Raw genomic sequence first — 20,826 nt, 5'->3', positions numbered from 1 at the left:
ATGATTGTGAGCCAGCCAACAAGATCAAAAGAAAAGAGAACAAAAATAGAAAAAAAGTACAAAAAAAACAAAGAACGAAAGAAAGAAACGCTAAACCTGTTAAATCTAACCAGGCTAAAATACTTAAACCCAAATGATTGAGGGTTTTGTCGTCGCTGATGATGACGAAGCAGTCGAGACTCTGTGGCCTATTCTTATGACAATCATCATTATTGCCAAGAAACCAGAAGAAGAAACAACGGCTTGTTGATAGATGGTAATGACAATGGTTCCAGTTGTATGTCTGTTTGTGCGTCCATTCGTTTGGTCATTTGCCATTCGGTTTTATTGGATTCTTCAAATTTCTGCGCAATCACAGCCAACCATTGGTGTTTTTTTGTGGTTCCTCTCAATTGGACGTGTTTGCGCAAGCGTGCCTAACTGCTGCAATTATTGTTGGCCTAGAGACACAGGCCAACAGACATTACAGCGTATTGAGAACTGGTTAAACAAAAAAAAAAAAAAAAACATTTGACGAAAAAAACAAACGCTCGCCAAGCAAGACACCACTCATCATTTAATTCTTCATCATTTCTTGCTGCACGTTTTAACTTGACTCTTATGGCTGTTGTGGACTAGCGTCTAATACATTTCTAAAGAAAACTGTCGTGTGACTTGTCCAACTTTAGAATTTTAACTTAACGTTGTTGCGCCAAAAAGGGTGTGCCTGATTTGGGTGGATAAGTTCTTAAAAGTAGGCTTTTGGACTTTTTACTACTTTTTAACTAGCCAGCAGAAATACTCATTACCAATCCGGTAACCAATCAATTATTTTAGCAAGGAAATATCGTACGAAAAAGTAGATAGAAAAGTACCTACACAACCCCTCTTAGTGGTTAAACAATTGAAAAACAACCAATTTCAAATCACACGCCCTTGCTAAAATAATGGGTGGGTAACCAGATTTGTAACGAGCATTTTTTTCGTGCTATGAGACGAAATTCAGTATTGAGAGCCAATTAAATCGGCCAAAATGGGTCTCATCGAAGTAAGGGTTTGGAATGAAATACTACTTGGAGCCGATATCGCGATGACTAGCGTTCTACCTTTCTGGCTAGTGTGAACAATAACCCTCGAATGAAGTATCCGTTGCCCCTTCAAAATTGAGCTATGTTTGAGCATTTGGACCTAAATCGGGCACATTGTATAATTCTTTCAAATTTAGCTCGATTTCAAAGGAGTATCAAGCGGACAAATGATAAAATATTTCTAAACAAAACATTATTTTCAAATAAAGAAAATCATTAAATGTCAATATTATTAAAATGCGACATCATTCCTAAATTTTGTTTTTTAAATTTGTTCATTCCGATATTTCAGCCAATGTAAGATCTGGGAGCGAATTACCCAAAATTTAAAGATTTGGAATTAAAAAATTATGACAATTCAGGTAAAGAAAATAGATTTTAATATTATATCCTAAGAGTAACACCAACAGGGTGAGATGAAAAAAACTACAACCAACTTCAGACTGCTGTCATTTCTAAGCCACTTGTCCGAAAGCTGTTAAAATTATTCCAATGACAGCTCATTATATTGTTTACAAGCGTACAAAAGCATTTTGTTAAGAATTTTCCAGAAAAAAAGTTATTCGTGATGGAATTCTAGCGTGATAATGTGATTTCTTCATATTAGGCTGGAAACCACAAAGGTGCTACAGTTAGAGCACTCCAGCATTTAAATGTGAATAAATCGTTTTTCTTAAATCTGGTAGCGTAGCCCGACGTCAAGGAAGTGGCCGGAAGAAAACAGCAACATCAGCAGAAATGGTTCGACAAGTAAAGAAGCGACTTGATCGAAACCCGCGTCGCAGTGGCCAAAAAATGGCTCGTGATCTGAACATATCGCAATATTCCATACGGCATATATTGAAAAATGAGCTCGGGGTAAAGCTATTGAAATTCCAAAAAGGGCAAGAACTTACACCGCAACAAAAAGAAAATAAAATCAAAAGAGCTAAAGAGTTGCTTCGCTTGGCCAAAAGTGTTGAACTGCCGAATTTGGTTTTCTCCGATGAGAAAACATTCGTTGTCCAGCAGTTTGTAGACAAACAAAATGATCGTGATTATTTGCCAAAGAGGTCAGCTGAAAATGTGCACCTTCGGTTGGCCACCAGAACTCAAGCCCCGGCAATGGTGATGGTGTGGGCCGCCATAACAGCCGATCGTCGCTCTCCGCTCGTATTAATCGACCATCAGAATAAATGCCGAATATTATCGCGAAAATATTCTGAAGGGTGTATTAAAGCCTTGGGCACACAAACATTTTGGCCGCAGACCTTGGACATTCCAACAGGACTCAGCTCCATCGCACTCAGTATGCACCACCCAAGAATGGTTACAAAATTACTTAATTTCCAGCGCACGATGGCCACCAAAATCTCCGGATGTCAATCCGTTGGACTGTTGTATCTGGAGTATTTTAGAAAGCAAGGTTGGCATTAAAAAATACCAAAGTGTCGATCACCTCAAGCAAGCGCTTCGCCGGGAATGGGCCAAAATACCGCAGAACAACATTCGGGCAGCGTGTGAAGGTTTCATTGGCCGTTTGAAGGCCATAATTCGTGACAAAGGTGATCAATTCGAACAATTCTAAACTTATTCTAAAATTTGATGCTATTTCCGACATATTTTTGCTTTCATTCAATAAAATTTAAAAAAAGTAAAAATTATGGCGTTTGACATCGTTGCAGTTTTTTTTATCTCACCCGGTGGAGGGTATAAAAGTATATCATCAAGAGAATAACTGAAAACTCCATCTCGACTACAGCTGTTGGGCATATTTTACCCTCTTTATATTTCTCTATGTTCATTGTCTCAATTTCCTTAGGCCATCCCCTTTTAAAATATCTGTCATTCCAAATGGAAATCTTTTCTGAGAATCTTCACATAGATACTTCTATGCGAATTCTAAATTGTTGGTTTTCAAAAAATAAGAGAAAAAACAAACAAACAAACAAATGAATACAGTAAATACTGACATGCAACATAAAAACCACAAGAATATCGATAGGAAACTCTTGGGAAAGCAAAGGAGCAAAAAAAGTCGAACCCAAACCGATCAGACACCCAACCAACCAACCAACCAACCAACGTACAATTCCATGAACAGTCAATAGTCGAACAGGCTAAACGTCAATCGAATACCAAATGGCAAAGTCATTAGTTTGCACAGTGCTGTTGCTGTCGTGTTCGTCTGTGTGTTGCATACAATTTATAGGTCAGTAGTAACAAATTTGCCATAAAAATGTAGGCGATGAATGCAATGGCCAAGTGAACACGTTTAAACCAAATACTGATTGTAAACAATCGCCATGGCAGGCCAAGAGGAAAACAGCAGCAACAAAACATGCTTGAAACTTGCCACAGCTTAAAGTCGAAGATGTAGAAGAAGACAATTGAGTTATTAAAAACTAACCAAAAAGAAAATAACATTGGCGAATTTGGGTGATGTTGTCGCAGCAGCCAGTAACAACTTACCCCCCCCCCCCCACCCCAAAAAAAAAAAAAAAAAAAAAAAAACTTTGCCAAAACTGAATAATGATGAAAGACTTGGCCATTGCCCACTGCCTGGCTGGATGGCTGACCACCACTTAACCACAACCGAAATATTTGGAAGTTTTCTTCTGTTGATTTTCAAAACCTCAAATCGGAGTTTTCTTTTTGTGGTCTTTCTCTTATGAATTAAAGATGACTATCTCGGGGGGTTCGAATTTCGAGTCGTGTTATCGGTTGGCAAAGGACTTTTATGGTTTGTTGACCGACCAAACCGAAGGAAAACAAATAAATTTTCAAACAGAAATCACATCAAATAAAACAAAATTATTTTCATTTTGATATTCTCTTTACGGCATTAAGAAGTAGATGCTGTTGAATTGTAGTAGTAGTTGTTATTTTTGTCCCATTTTAAACTTTTTGGTAAGTTGTCAGAAAGAAAAAACAAAAAAACTTAAATGTTGTTTTAGGTCACGGCTAAAATGTTATAGAAATTGGGTGCAGTTTCTTTTTTAGCTTGGCTTCAGGGTAAGGCGTTGGTGAAGAGTAATAACCCATAATTATGGATGAGAGGTTCATAATTAGAGAATATAAAGAAATAAAGGTGGGGTTCATAGCTGAAATGATATGAAACTAAAACAATTGTCTGAAGCGAAGATCATGAATAATTGTAGGACATAAATGCTAAATAAGATATTTCTAAAAAATATTTCTAAAAATTAAAAAAAAAAGAAAATAAATATTTGAAACTTCGCAAAAAACTAGAAGGCTGAAATACATTTCATATTCTTTGGTAAGTATTCTATAAGTATTCCATAGCCCCTAAAAAAAGAAAACCTCACACTCATGGGGCTTTCCCAACTAGAAGTCTTTTTATGGGTCGCTAAAAATAAAATACCTTTAACGGGTCTCCAATAGTAAGAAAAACTTTCCCAGTACTTCTACGGACAGAAGATCATTCCAGGGAGAAGACGTTCCAAATTTGCCAAAATGTGAACTTACGGTTTGAGATCCTATGTTTCTTGGGGAGAGGTACACAGAGGCCTTTGGTGGAGAGAAGCTGTCATCTGAGGTCACTACTGTGGAGTTGCTAGCCTCATAAGCCACTACTGTAGAGTAGCTGGACTCAAACACCACTCCTCGAGAGAAGTTGGCTCCAGAAGATTTTCCTCTAAAAATCTGTTCTCAAAAGCCACTAATTTAGAGTTGTTGTACTCAGAGACCTCTCCTGGAGAAAAGCTGACTTCAGAGGACTCTTCCGTAGAGTAGCTGACTTCAGAGGTCACTACCGTAGAGTAGCTGACCTCATAGGCCTCTACTGTAGAGTAGCTGCCTCAGAGGTCACTACTGTAGAGTTGCTGGCCTTAGAGGTCACTACTGTAGAGTAGTTGGCAACAGAGATCGCTACTCTAGAGTAGCTGGACCCAGAGGCCTCTGGTGGAGAGTAGCTAGCCTCAGAGGTCACTACTGTAGAGAAGCTGGCCTCAGAGGTCACTACTGTAAAGTACTGGCCTCAGAGGTCACTACTGTAGAGTAGCTGACTTCAGAGGTCGCTACCGTAGAGTAGCTGACTTCAGAGGTCGCTACCGTAGAGTAGCTGATCTCATAGGCCTCTACTGTACAGTAACTGCCTCAGAGGTCACTACTGTAGAGTTGCTGGCCTCAGAGGTCACTACTGTAGAGTAGCTGGCCCCAGAGGTCACTACTGTAGAGTAGCTGGCCTCAGAGGTCACTACTGTAGAGTAGCTGGCCTCAGAGGTCACTACTGTAGAGTAGCTGGCCTCAGAGGTCACTACTGTAGAATAGCTGGCCTGAGAGGTCACTACTGTAGAGTAGCTGGCCTGAGAGGTCACTACTATAGAGTAGCTGGACTCAAAGGCCTCTGGTGGAGAGAAGCTGGCCTCAACGGTCACTAGTGTAGAGTAGCTCTCCAGAGGTCACTACTTTAGAGTAGGTGGGCTCAGAGGTCACTACCTAGGACGTTACTGCTGTAGAATAACTCGACTCAGAGGCCTCTGGTGAAGAGAAGCTGACTTCAGAGGTCACTACCGTATAGTAGATGCCTCAGGGGTCAATCCTGTATAATAGCTGGCCTTAGGGGTTACTAAGTAGCTGTCCAGAGTTCACTACTATAGAGTAGATGGGGTAGAATAGCTCGCCTCCGAGGCCATTTTTTGCCATTTTGTTTCACTTAACCCTACGAATAAAAATGGAAAAAACTCTGTATAACTGTAAAAAAATCCCCTAAACAGTCCATAAACAACTAGAGAAACCCCTCACTTCCTACAACACCTACGTGACCTCGTATCACCCAAAAAGAGTATATGTATCCTTGCTGACATCCTTATGGCAAACATATATCAAAGTGTTAAACCTCAAAGACCAAACAGTCATGACCGCAAAACCTAAGATTGTGGCAAGTACATGTCATAGACAACGGATGGTGTTGCTGATGCTGCCGCTGCTGCTGTCATGGACAGGACAGGCCAGGAAAACAGAAGGAAACTCAGTGCATTGCATCAATGGTGTTTGCTCAGCTTTTCTATTTTCGAGTTATAAGAATACCAACAAAACGACCAGCACAAACCGTGGCCATTTGATGCAGAACACTAAAGTGTGCCTCGAGTTGGAAGTCTGTTAAATATGCCACTCCACATTAGGTGGGCTGAAAAAGGAACAACCGCACCGCCACCTTGCTTGGTGAACTAATACAAAACAAATCTTCACACAACGATGCAGAGAGTCGAGCAGGTTTGCCTGGTGAGGCATGGTAATGGAGAAAAGCAGGGGAGGGGATGAATGCCATTGCATGTTTGACTGGTTGGTGCAACTTATGACAACAACGCCACTTGTTAGTGCCTTTTAACTGTTCTTGAATTTAGTTAGAGCTCTGTTGTCTTTCCGTGTGCTCTGCAACAGCTCATCGTCATATTCTCCAGATGTCGAGCTCTAGGTGGAAGTGTTCACATTCAAAATCTCGTCTACCGTTAAGGTAACTAGTTGGGAAGGTTATTACATGCATACATACACATGCATAAATATGTTTGCAATAGCTGCAACCCATTGAAGCATTCAACCATTACAAGTGGAACTGGTGCTGGAGCTCTAGCTGTGGCTGTAGCTGGCGCAGCTCGTCGTTGCCATTCGTTGCGATTGGGAGGTAAAAGTGGCGGCGGTCTCGCTGTCGCCTTCTAAATGTCTGTGGCAAATGATGATTTTGCTGTTGCGATTCATTTGGCATGTCGTTTTCTATTTTTATTATTATTTCTCCACTGTTCAACGATTGCCATCGAAATACTGAAAATGTCATCATTCAATAATAAAATGACATGCCACTTGTTTTATTCAATTTCCTATCATTTAAGTTGGTAATTGAGTGTGGGGAATTGGGGGAGTGTGGGGTTGTGTGTATTTAGGCCAAGGATGTGCCAGGCAAAAGGATACAACCACTTAGTAATGGTTTAGAAGTAATTGAATTGGGATTTTCACAATATTACGGTGACGCGAAGACAAGAAAGGAACACTGTTCGGACCATCAGATATTTATTTGTGTCCATGCCTCGCATTCAAAGATATTCACGAGAGAGTTTGAGAATATTTTTTTTTATGAATTACAAGATTGAAAACTATTGGTTGTTGTTGCCAACACAACTCTGGGGAACTGAGCCGAATAACCCATTAACAGGTAATTTGAACAAACGTTTGCAGGGCAAAAATTAAGGGATATTCCTGAAGAAAAAAAAAAGGAAAAATCTTATTACCAGGTAATGAGCAAAAAAAAAAAAGAGCACAGTCAGTCCACCAGACTACAAACCTAAAGGATGTGAGTTCGAGACTTGTGCAAGGAAACCTAATAAAATACGAAGAGTTTTTGGCGTAGTTGTGAGTTATAAGGTTTCGAGTTCAATAATAAAAGCAAGTTGAAAAGTATCAGTCGGGTTTGTCGACAGATATATACCCTCAACCAATGTTCGATTATTTAAATATATTTTGACTTCTGTTATGATTATTCAGATTATTGACCCCTGTATGGAATAGGTTCCGAAGGAATGGGCCAATATAGTCCGTTTCGTATCGGACCTAAATATATATGACATACATTTTCCGACGCGTAAAAAATTTGGTCTATATTGGTTACTTCCTTCATTTTATATGTGATAATTTTTAGAAAATGTTAAAATGTGCGTGAGGTACCAGTTATAGTCTAAAGAAGTATTGCATTTGCCTGCTTCATCTAATACAGATACAAATATTGGTATGGGCAAAATTGCAAGATAATCGAACATTTATATTCAATTTTATACGAAATCATAAATTCCATATTCATCTCAGGTTTCTGGTTGAGAGAAATTTTTAGATATAGGAAGATGTCAGGAATCGCTGACTTGTTTCGCAAGTTATGACAGATAAAAGTATTGAAAATTGTGACTCTTTGTGAGTGAGGTACCAGAAGGGGTTCGTAGATATCTATCATCTTTACAACATATCTTGTGTTAGCAAAAATGTTTGCATGCGTGACATTGAGCGACAAAAATCTTCAACCCTACGTGGGAAGGTACCAGTGGAAATTTCTACCGATCTCTACAATTTTTAGTACTGATCTTGTGTTGATGGAAATATTGAGATGTGCCCAATTTGAAAGGCATCGGTTGTTAATTTCGCTTTTTATGAGCTTCATGGATATTCAAAATGTTTACCCTTGCCAGAATGAGTGAACCGATGTATCTCATCTTCACAGAAGATCTTGTGTTTGTAGGAATAATGTGATGTTTGAAATATAAAGAGAACCGGATGCATATTTCGGATTTTATTAATGGTTTGGTAATTCAAAATCTTGACCCTCTGTGGGTGAGGTACCAGAAGAATGGTCCGATTTCTACCATCTTTATAGAAGTCTGAATAGAATTGAATGTTAATTTCGCTTCATTGATATTCAAAATTTTGACCCATTCTGGGGGAGGTACCAGAGGGCTTGGACCAATATATCCCATCAGACCTTGGATTAATAAAAGTGATGTGTGTAATTTGAAGATAATCGAAGTCTTACATCACATTTTATAAGATTTATAATTATTCAAAATTTTGACACTTTGTGGGGGTGGTACTTGATGGAGTGGACCGATATTGTCTATTAGGATTTGCAAAGTTGAAGCAAAATCGGACCATGCTTTATCTTTTTGTGCAGCAAAATATATATTTTTTTGATAATTTCTACCTTTTGTGAGGGAGGTATCAGAAGGAGTGGACCGATATTGTCTATCTCCGAACTCGATCTAAGTTTGATAACAATATTACGATGTTTGGTATCAAAATCAAATCGGATACTTCCTTCGAGAGTTATCTTGCTCAGCAGCCAGACAGATGGACGGGCATCGCTAGATCGACTCCAAATGTTCTGAAACGGATGTGGCCCAAAGATACTTACGGTCTAAAACCGTTATATCGATGAGGCACTTTTGGCGGTATCCTATGATATAATACCCTCTCTAGCCATATGGCTGAAGGTATAATAATATGAATTGTAAATAAAATTTAGTAAATTACAAATGGAATTCTCGAATCACATTGGAAATTGAGATTCTAAAATTACAAATATATTTGATGACGTATAGTTCCTACCAATATTTGACTTTGGTTGTGTTAAACTTATAAAATTGTCATTATGATCGGCCGGGCAGCATTTTTTACACCATCCTCCGTAAAACAGCTGTTCTACCCATTACGAACTCATGGTACAAATTTACAGCCCATTCGTTTCATAATTCGTTACTACCATTGTATAAAGTCTATTCGAAATAGAGAACCCTGTTTAAGTTTTTTTATTAGGTAGAATCTCTCTACCTACTAAGAACTCGAAATTACAGCATATTTGATGGAAATACTGAATATCAGGAGGTAAAGTTAGAAATGGACCCCAGGAAAGGGTATGGTGAAAAATGCGTTTAAAGCCTTCCAAATGGCGAACATCAGAAGGAACCGTTATGTGTGGGGGTATAGCTAAACGTAAATAGACATAGAGCATTTTATATGCCGATTACATTGTGCGTCAAAATTATTTTTTTTAATAATTACAGGAATAGTTTTACAGATTAGAAATCAGGGGTAAATTAAAAGACTTACAAATTGGCATTTTTAAAGTTTATATGGTTAGGTATTTGGGAAGTGGGAGCCCTCTTTCAGATTTTTCAGATTTTCGGATTAATATTTCTTGGATTCATTGCATTTTAGGTATATGCTGGACAATATTTCAAACAATAAACGAGGATTATTCTGGTTTAAAATGTTAATCGCCAAGCAAGTCAGCAAAGGGATTTTTGGTCCTTTTTTAAATGTAGCTAACAACTTCCTTTAAATGGGATCGTAGCAAGTCAATAGCTTACAAATTTATTTGTCATAAAATTCTACTTAAGATCCCAGAAGGCATTAAAAGTCTAAATCTTACCTACAGGTCAGGAAAACACATTTTGGGGGTACAGCTGTGAGCTTTATGGGAATTTATGCAACAATACACCATCTTAGAATGATGATGTCAAAGACCAATATTTTCTTCACCAGAGAAAACAAATCTATATTTCTATTGTATATCAAAAAAAAATTTTGCATCAATGTCCGCGAATAAAAAAAAACAAAGATATATTATAATTTTATTTCGGACATTTTGCGAGTTGGTGCATGAAAGCACCATTATATTTCATTTTAAGCAAAAAATGACAAAGATAGAAATATTTCACACAAAATTTCAGTATAAGTCTCAGAACCACATATAATTTTAAAGAAAATTGTGCTCGAAATTTATATATTTTAAGTAAAAATTATGTGTTTAAGTTTTTGTCAAAATCTCCCTTAATACTTCATTTCTTGGGGAAAACGGTTAATGAAAAATATTCTGCATAAAATTTCATAGGGAGTGTCTGAACAAAAGAAATTTTTATACCTGATTTATACTCAGAAAAAAATCATAAATTTCGGTTTCGATGCATTTTGACAAATTTAGCCCTTTTTCCAATTTCGCTGCAAATTTTCCTATATTTTCACTGCTTAATGGCCAGCCTGTACTGTTGAGGAAAATGAAGTACTCTTTTGCATAATTTTAAAATCTTATATTATTTTTCAGAGTAGTAGACATGGTACTGAAAATTTTATAATTTTCCAAAAATTCAAAAATTATAAATGTTTCAAGTTTGTAAGAAAATATCTGAATTCCTTCCCTGAGCACCAAAGTTAATACTATTTAATAATTTTCGTACTTTTTAGTTCGCATTTCCCCAAATACCCCCCATTTATCAAACAAACATCACAAATGGTGCTCTTAATGCTAAAATTTAAAGTTCCAACTTAATCACCTAACCGAATTTAGTACCATTTAGTACGTATTTTCCAAAACCAACTTTTAATCGGAAGCGTAGGTGGTAACAGTGATCCTAATGCCGAATTTTAGATTTTCAGCAGATTTTGTTCACGCAATAGCAAATTTAGTACCATAAGTACAACGTTGCGGGCACTCGAATCGAGATTAAGATATGTAACCACTTCCCTTTGGGCAATTCTCTTATAATCCTTTATTTTTCATTAAATTTTTAAGATAACTTTTTAAATGTTTGTTTCCTCTCCTCTCCTTTCCATGCATTATCGTACATTGTTATTTTTTATGTTTTCCTACCTTATCTTTATTTGCAACGCCAGTTTGTAGTCCTTGTTTTTGCTGAGCTTGCTGCTGTTGTTGTTGGTAGTATTCCTCGCGACCATTACTATTTAAGCTATCGATTATGGCCGATGTATTGACATGGGCATCATAAACAATATCCTGATTGTTGGTGGAACCATAACTATTCGACGAGGGCACAGTGGATGTTGTCGCCGAGGACGATGATAAACTTGCCATGTTGTTGAGTGGATTAATGCCGCCACCATAAGATGATGATGTGGTCAGAGGTGAACTGGACGAAGCATATTTATCCAAGGATGAGGAGGACACGGGTTTGGGCGCTGCCTGTTGGTATGATTGCAATGAGGGCTGGGCCAGTGGTTTGTGGGTGATCTTTTGTTGATACGACGACGATGATTGAGTTACTGTCGAGGGTGTGTGTGTAATCCTTTGTTTGGTTGATGAGGTTTTCGTGTACGAACTGCTGCCACCTGTTGATGTGGATGTGGAAGGACGACGTTTGCCTCCTGTACCCTTGGTCGAGGTATGACCGCTGGGTCTTTTGGTGGCACGAGTTTTTGTGGTTTTTCCACTTGTGGTCAGGGTTCTTTGGCTGCCAATTGTGGTGCTGAGGGTGGCCATTGTCTCACTTTCATCCGCTGCTGCGGTAATACCCACATTATTTGAACGTGCTGCCACAAATTCTTCCTGGGGATCCGTAGTCTCCGTGGCCGATTCCATGGTTGTAATATCATAATCCTCACTGGCTGTGGGCATATCTGTGGAGTTTTCAGCATCTTCATCCTGGCCATTGAATTCCGAATTCATTTCTGTGGTGGTGGGGAATTCAGGGATTTGTCCAGTCTGTGATGTGGTTACAGCAGCTTGGGCAGCGGCCAATTTATCCATTGAGTTTTGTAATTGCAACAGTGTGGTTTCATCTAAAACCAATGTGGGCTCAGTTTTACCCTCCTCCTCTTCCTCGTCGCCAGGGAAATTATCAGTGACATCGGTGGGTATTTGCGTGGAGTTTTCTTCATCATCACTTTTGTCTGAATTTTTAGTTTGAGTGGAATTTGCCAAGAGTTTTTCATTGATATCCAATGTCTCCTTGAGGCGGGCCACTCTCTCAACAATTCTCTCCAGCATATCCTTTTGAGATTCTGGTAAATTTTTCGTATCCAATGTCAGCAGTTTGTTGTATTTCTCAATATTCTGTTTCACTGTTTCGATATCTGCCTGCATTTTAGAGTCAGTGGGCGCTGCCACGGGTCGTTCATCCACAGGTTGGTAATAGGTTCGAGCCTTGCGATTACTATAGCCAACCAATTCAATTACTCCCGGGTAATTATCGGCCAGAGCCAAGGTGGCCATTAACGATAGCAGCAGTGTAAGCCGCAAGAAAAAGGATGGTGATAAACCCATTTTGCACACAATTACTTTTCTTTAATTTATTTTTATTGTGGTGAGCTTTAAAACACAAAATAATTTTTGGAAATGTTTAATTCGTTTTGTTTCGTTGTTTAAATATATATATATATATATATTAATTATTTTTTTCTTCACTCACACCTTTTTGCTTTCCACTGTAATGCAAATAGCTTTTGATAGAATTTATAATAAATCTTTTTTTGTGTTTTTTTTCTTTTCTATTCTGTTCTGTTCTATGTTATGAATGTCAGATAACTGTTTATTTCGTTACGTTTTGGCCAACTAAAGTGCTAGTTAATAAACCGATTTTCTTGTTCTGGCCTTCTCAACACACCACTGGCAAGTAGAAGCTACGCTACTTTTTTAGGCGATCGCTTTTCACAACTGCACGTTTAAAACAAGATTCTTTTACTGTCGCTCGCTCGCTCACTGATGCTCGAAGAAAGTTCAAGTTTGCCAAGCTAAAGGCAATTTCACGAACCGTTACCGCGCTTAGGAGTTTTCCAAAGAAGCAAACAGCAATAACACAAAACTAATTTGAACTGCAAGAATAACAACCTGCTTTTATCTCGGTGTTTCAGTTTTTTTTGCTTTTTGCTAGCTCGGGCGGGGATCAGGCAAGAATTTTTCAGATTGAGATTAACTGGGCGAACAAGAACGCTAGACTTGTAAATAGTAGCACCGCCGTGGTACAAATGTTTTGAGATTTGATTTTGCAGCGTCTTTTAAAATTTTTTCCTCCAACCTTAATTTACACACAGCCAAACACCCAACTAACCCAACATAACAAGCCAGCCAGCCAGCTATCCAGCCAACAAGTCAAGCAACCACCACCACCTCTTGCCACAGCATAGCTCTCCCAGCCCAGCGTCAATGTTTTCTCGCAACTTTTCCCCAAGTTCATGGTTTTTTATTTTCAAGCCAACACAAAACACACCACAGCCAAGACTAGTTTGTTCGCAGCATAGATCAGTTTAAGCCAAGTTTGATAGGCATGCCATACAACCATCCAACATGTTGTATTGCAACTTTCTTTGTTGTAATATTAAGTTTGTGCGGCAGAGTAACTTTCTTTTGTCTCTTCGGCAACGGTTGTGCTATGCTCTTTAGGCATTTCTCTTTGGATCGGTTTCTCTTTTGGCCTTTGTTTTTTACATAGCTTTGTTTGTTTGGTATTTTATTGGAGAAGTGACAGTGGTTACAAGAAGAATAAAAACTTAAAATTCACTTCATAAACGTTGAAAATATTTCAGTCGTGCTGAAAGATTTTATCGCGCCAAGTTTATGATCTGGGGAATAAAAACCGCACAGTGTTCGATAAAATCCGTTCCTTTGAACTGGATATTCCACAAACGTCATTACTCCGTATTTGTCATGACATCGAATGTTGACGTTGCCACTGAAGTGGAAATGGACCTCATCAGTCTAGATGATTATACCCGTCAACACTATGTGTTGGGGTATCATAAGTTTGATTGGGCTAAAAATTATGTAACACCTCGAAATATTGCTCCCCGACATAGCAAACTATATATGGATCTTGCTATCTCGCCAAGCTGAGGCGATCTAGCTGTGTATGTCCGTTCGTCCGTCTGTTCATGTTAATTTGTAATCACTCTACAGTTCGCAATTATGGCCCGATCCTCACGAAATTTAGCATGGAGATGGGGTTAAGGTGAGAATAGAAGCCTATTGTTTTAGGAGATGATCGCATAATATTTAACTTTAATGTAAAAAAAAACGAAAATTTCCAATAAACTGCGAATATTTTTAATCCCGGCGAAATCACAAACGCATGCAAAATCTCAATTCTGACCGTTACATTGATGCTCATATCCGAGATATCGCATATATAGCAAAATATATAAAAACTCCTATATCAATAAAGGGGATGTTAGTTAGACCGCTTATAACTAAAGAACGGCTGGACGGATTTTGACAATTTTCACCAATTTACAATGGCCTCTAACCAGACAAGGATGAAATCAAAGAAAACGCGTGAAAATATGCCAATAAAAAAGTGAATATTTTTTGTCAAAATTGTTATCGCATGCATATTAGCACGGCATAGAGGGGTATATATAGTAAAAATATCCGGTCAAAAACCAAAGGTAACATTTGTGCAGGACTGTATGGAATTATTTAAAAAATCAACTAAAATGGATTTGAACCGAAGGGGCTTCTAAAATATTATAGTGGTCGGCCCCGCACTTCTAGAGCATTTACTTACTTGTTTTCGACGGAATCATTCTCATGCATATCAAGGAGCAAATTAGCAAAGATAATTGGATTAAAATCCAAGTCTTTACTTTGTTGATTGGGTCCTTGATAAAATCATCAAGACTGATGAAGTCCATTTCCACTTCAGTGGCTACGTCAACATTCGAATTTGTCGCATCTGCAGTTCGGAAAACTTCGAGCGTTTGTAGTCCAGAGAGGTCATTGGTCCTTTTGACAATGAAGTTAGACCTACAATTACGATCGGGAGAGATTAATAATTTTTAATGGTCAGAGTTGGATAGACAACACTAACAAGACGTATCGCCGTCGCGCCATACGAAATCCTTTCCTCACTCAATACCAAGTGTTGTAATATTTAGTACCAACAGTTATAGCAATATACAACTTCACGGTTTCAACTCTATCCTTTTCACCCAATACCAAATTCATTTCAATTTAGTACTTTTCGGACAAATATAGGACTCATTTCCAAACCACCACCAAAAATCAAATTTCAGAATTGTATCACTATCCATTCACCTAATATCAAATATAGCACAATTCAGAACTTTTCGCGCAATTATAGTACACATTTCCATCTCCAGCTTTTCATAACCTTAAAGTTTGAATTTCCGTAAACCCTTTGGTACATCTGCACCTCGTCAGTAACTTATGCCAAATTCCGAATTCTAACTCATTTCGTTTGAATTGTAGCTGATTCCGTTTGTTCAAAAAAATGTATTCTATTTGTAGTACTTTTCAATACTTTTTGTACCCTTTTATTAAGAATTTCCAAAAATCAAGCCTAATCAAACGCCTTGTAAGAAGGCGAGAAAAGAAACACGACCTCTTCGTTAGGGTGTTATTTCAATTCTGATTTTATTTCAAAAATATTTTTCTTTAGTGCTACAAAAACTAATCTAACTTAACTCACTCGCAGCCACACAATTATTCTTATCTATTATTTGATTTAAAAGGAAACATTACATGGTTGCGTGTCCCTTCATTCATGTGATCTTGGCTACCTACTGGCGCATCGATATCTGTGTGTGTGGGTTATGACCTTTATTATCCTACACATTATCGTATGCGACAGCGCACAAGATCACTGAGTTGTACACATGTGATATTTATGACCACTGGGACACTAACAATTTTTAAATACTTATTTTTAATGGTTAGATTTTCCCTGCGCCTAAACCGCACCTAAAGTTTGTGCACAATATTTTGTACACGCCTACTGCAAAATTTCCGTCGTTTCATTTTTTTTTCACTTTTATACATGCAGATAAGTACGAACTTTCAAACTTCCCACAATCTATCAACGCTAAAAATTTCTAATACTATTTAATTTCTTAGAATCCCATTGAAATGTTTTTCCAAATTTTCAAATATCAGGATTCCAGCTCCATTCGCTCCTTCATATTCAAATTGTACTAAATAATGTACCGTTTAGTACTTTTCGTATACATGAGTACACACTTCCAAAACTACCTCCTTATATCGACTTTACTCCTCAACCTTGATTCCCTTTCCAAATTTAAAGTTTTTAGCGCTAACCGTTCACATGATACGAAATGGTACCAAATGTTGTTCATTTTAGTGCTTTTCGTAAACTTCGTACATAGTGCGAACATCCAAAAACTCTTTGGTATATCTATCATACACTCCATCAGTGACCCTCATTTTGGAATTTTAGCTCTACTGCTTGCTCAAATACCAAGGGTACCATATTTAGTACCTTTTATTTACTACTTTTCGTACCGTTCTAGTACTAATTTTCAAAAACCCGGCCTTATCTGACCCATTCGGACCAAGAGTAACCCTCACCCAAAATTTCAAAAATTCCGTTTTGTCAACGGAGAGAGATGGAAACTTTAAAATATTGGTATTGGGGTCTCTGCTGCTGGGTAGGTCTAAGATAATAAGTTTGGTTTGTACGAAAAGTATTAAATAGTACTAAATTTGGTATTGGGTAAAGTACTAGAGCTGAATTCCCGAAATTTGATATTGGATCTCTGATGATATCTGGGATTGAGATTGGAGCTGGTTTTGGAAGTGTATACTACAATTTTTGGAAAATGCTAAATTGTACTAAATTGGGTATTGGGTGAAGGAATATGTCTGAAGTCCTGCAATTCGTTCGAAAAGTACTAAGTGGTACTAAATTGGGTATTTTGTGAATGTATAGAGCTGGAATTCCGAAATGTCATATTGAGGTCTCTGTTGAAATTATTACTAAATAGTGCTAATTTCGGATCACTGTTGGTGTCTAGGATGCAGAGATGTAGATGGTTTTGGGTATACTTATTAAATGTTACTAAATTTGGTAGTGCATGAAGGGATGGAGCTGGAATCCTGAAATTTGATATTGTGGTTGGTGTCTAGGATTTACATATGGAGACGTTGAAATAGTTTTGGAAAGAATAATTGAATGTGCACCCATTTTGCAATGGTTCTACTAATATTCTACTCGATTAAAATCAAAATAAAAGATTTGTCAGACTTTTTGGTGTAAATGGTAAACATTTTCCCATTTCCAAAAAAGGAAACACTAAAATAATAATTTAATACTTTGAAAATCTGAAAATTTAGTACGATGCTCATTTTGGTACCTTCCAACAACGTTTTAGAATTTTGAATAATTATATCTCTAATAATATGCGAAACATTTCAACGATTTTTTAAAACTTGGCTTATCAAAAGATTTCTATTAACTTGAAATCTGATCTGACATAGCATTCGAAGCAAATAAGCGATTTTCATCAAACTTCGTGTATCTCATTTTTTCTGTTGACCATAATAAGTTTTATAGATATTTCTTTAAACTCCTTCTGGTTAAACTTTTGACTAACAGTTATTCCTATAGAATTTTAAATAACTCCCGATTCTTTTATTTTGCTATTTACCTTATGGTCGAGGATATTAAAAATGGAGCGATGGAGGAATTTTAGACACAACAAAGTATATATATTCTTGATCAGCGTAAAATTCTAAGACGATTTAGCCCTATATGTCCCTCTGTTGTAATCAGGCTAGAGTTAAAACGAATTAAGATAGGAAGCTACAATTTTGAACAGATCAGATATCGTATAGTCCCCATATAACGGTATTCCAAGAAATTCGATATTTTGATGATTTTAGCCAGATTTTACAATGGAATTGTCTGAATTTCTATACATGGAGTTCTTTACCCCCATGGAAGAGAATTTTCTATATGCGTCCACGAGATCGTATATCCCCCATATAACAGTACCTCACGATATTCGATATTTTGACGATTTCAGGGACATTATTCACCGGAGTTGTTTCAAATTTCGTATTTAGAGTTCGTAATAGGAACTACAGTCTATGCCAGAAAATTGTCTACGCAGACCCAGGCGTATGCTATTTTTCCTCTTTTAAAAATAATAGCTAAAAACCCCGAAATGTCAATATTTAAGGAGTTATGGCCATTTTTTCCTATCTAAAAAGGTGATGGCCATTTCAAAGTATGCTATTTTTCCTCTTTTAAAAAGTGATCACAAATAATAGCTAAAAACCCCGAAATGTCAATATTTAAGGAGTTATGGCCATTTTAAATTGTGCTATTTTTCCTATCTAAAAACGTGATCACAAATAATAGATAAAAACCCCGACATGTCCATATTTAAGGAGTTATGGCCATTTTAAAGTATGCTATTTTTTTCCTATCTAAAAAGGTGATCACAAATAATAGCTAAAAACCCCGAAATGTCAATATTTAAGGAGTTATGGCCATTTTAAAGTATGCTATTTTTCCCATCTAATAAGGTGATCACAAATAATAGCTAAAAACCCCGAAATGTCAATATTTAAGGAGTTATGGCCATTTTAAATTGTGCTATTTTTCCTATCTAAAAACGTGATCACAAATAATAGATAAAAACCCCGACATGTCCATATTTAAGGAGTTATGGCCATTTTAAAGTATGCTATTTTTTTCCTATCTAAAAAGGTGATCACAAATAATAGCTAAAAACCCCGAAATGTCAATATTTAAGGAGTTATGGCCATTTTAAAGTATGCTATTTTTCCCATCTAATAAGGTGATCACAAATAATAGCTAAAAACCCCGAAATGTCAATATTTAAGGAGTTATGGCCATTTTAAATTGTGCTATTTTTCCTATCTAAAAACGTGATCACAAATAATAGATAAAAACCCCGACATGTCCATATTTAAGGAGTTATGGCCATTTTAAAGTATGCTATTTTTCCTATCTAAAAAGGTGATCACAAATAATAGCTAAAAACCCCGAAATGTCAATATTTAAGGAGTTATGGCCATTTTAAAGTATGCTATTTTTCCTCTTTTGAAAAGTGATCACAAATAATAGCTAAAACCCCCGAAATGTCAATATTTAAGGAGTTATGGCCATTTTAAATTGTGCTATTTTTCCTATCTAAAAAAGTGATCACATATATCAACACCTCCCTATATTCGGTATTTTGATGATTTTAGGTACAATATTCACCGAAATTATTTGAAATTTCGTATTTGAAGTTCCTAATAGGTACTACTACTTGTGACACAAAAATTCTTCGTATAGCCCCCATATATCGGCAGCTCCCTATATCCGATATTTTGATGATTTTTTACATTGTTCACCGGATTTTTTTCGTACTTCGTATTTGAATATTTTACTGGCGTTTGACAAAAATTTACTATGCAGGTCCACGTCTTCGTATAGACCCCAATAACACAGCTGTATTCGGTATTTTTAAGATTTTAACAGAATTTAATTAACGGATTTAATTTTTTTGAACATTTTCAAATTTGTTCCAAATGATGGAGGGTATTGAAAGTTCGGCCCGGTTTTTTTACTCGCCATTCTTCATCTAATATCTAAATTACAAAAAAACCGAGCATTTCCAATTTTTCGGAAAATCTTAAATTCCATATTAATTTCATGTTTCAGGTTGAGAGAAATATTTAGATATAGCCAATTGTAAAGAATCGCTGACTCGTTTCGCAAGCTATGCTTTTTATCTGTTTCTGTTTCACTGGCTTTCGTTATATTTTGGATGTAATACGGTTTGATGCCATACCCTCACATCTTAATGAAATTTTTATGCATTTTTTTAAAGAAATAACCTAGGAGTCCTCTTTAATAACTCGACTGAGAGTTAATTCGTTTACAAAAATATTCCCCGAATTTTATGGCAGTAATATTGTCGAAGATACTATATCTACAAATACTATATCTAAAGAAATGTTTACTTGAATATTTACAGAATGGTAGATATGGGCATAACACTCCCGCCCGATTTTACTTAACTCGCGATGTAAACTTACATGTTGGATTTTTCCGATGCAATTTACTTTTTCTGTTCCACAGCGTAATTTTACTAATTTTCCGCATTACCAAATAATGAGTAACGGAGTCACAGAGTTTTTGTGTTCAACTTTGAAAAAAATGAATTCCAAAAATGAAATAAATATTTATTTCATTTTATTTGTTGACTTTCAGTGGCAAAAATAACTATCACATATCTTTATGAAAATAATGGCCCAAAAACGCCAAAGATTCTATACGTTTATATGTGAATGAAATTCCCTCAAAAGATATATCGTCCATAATTTTAATCGATAGAAGACTTTTTTTGTTCTGAAATTTAGTTTTAAAATTATATTTGCATTCTTCTTCTTATCTTCATTGTGATGTCAAAAGTTTCTTTGTTTAGTTCCACTGCCGTGCAAAAATGTCTAACATTTTCAAATCGAGTTGAATTACACATGAACTTGATGTTGTTTTGTGTGTTTAATACCACATCTATCCGACCATCAATTCCGTGCTATTACTACACATACAAACACACATACAGGGTGAGATGAAAAAACTGCAACCAACTTCAGACTTATGTCATTTCTAAGCCACTCGTCCGACAGCTGTTAAATTTATTCCAGTGACAGCTCATTATATTGTTTAAAAGCGTACAAAAGCAATTTGGTGAGAATTTTTCAGAAAAAAAGTTA

The 20,826-nt window shown here is 36.7% G+C and overlaps 2 protein-coding genes across 3 annotated transcripts in view; one reads left to right on the top strand and one right to left on the bottom strand.

Annotated features, from left to right (window-relative positions):
* Window positions 1–13,870, bottom strand: part of LOC101894861 (rho GTPase-activating protein gacF) — a 131,288-nt gene extending 117,418 nt beyond the window's left edge. Inside the window, exons 1-2 of one of the 2 annotated variants that reach the window (XM_011293450.3) lie at window positions 12,751–13,870; window positions 11,194–12,648 (exon numbers count right to left, since the gene is read on the bottom strand). In XM_011293450.3, the coding sequence (XP_011291752.1) occupies window positions 11,194–12,603 (1,410 nt within the window). In that variant the 5' untranslated portion in view covers window positions 12,604–12,648; window positions 12,751–13,870. Of the gene's footprint in view, window positions 1–11,193; window positions 12,706–12,750 lie in introns of those variants that run through there. The other variant, XM_059124409.1, reaches the window with a different exon arrangement.
* LOC101892759 (elongation factor-like GTPase 1) overlaps window positions 1–20,826 on the top strand; it is a 432,356-nt gene that overhangs the window by 136,323 nt on the left and 275,207 nt on the right. The gene's annotated exons all lie outside the window — the stretch shown is intronic.

The sequence above is a fragment of the Musca domestica genome, unplaced genomic scaffold, assembly GCF_030504385.1.
Source record: "Musca domestica strain aabys unplaced genomic scaffold, Musca_domestica.polishedcontigs.V.1.1 29, whole genome shotgun sequence".
In the NCBI taxonomy this organism is placed as follows: domain Eukaryota; kingdom Metazoa; phylum Arthropoda; class Insecta; order Diptera; family Muscidae; genus Musca; species Musca domestica.
The sequence above is the reverse complement of the archived record's forward strand: the minus strand, read 5'-3'. Positions and strand labels throughout refer to the sequence as shown.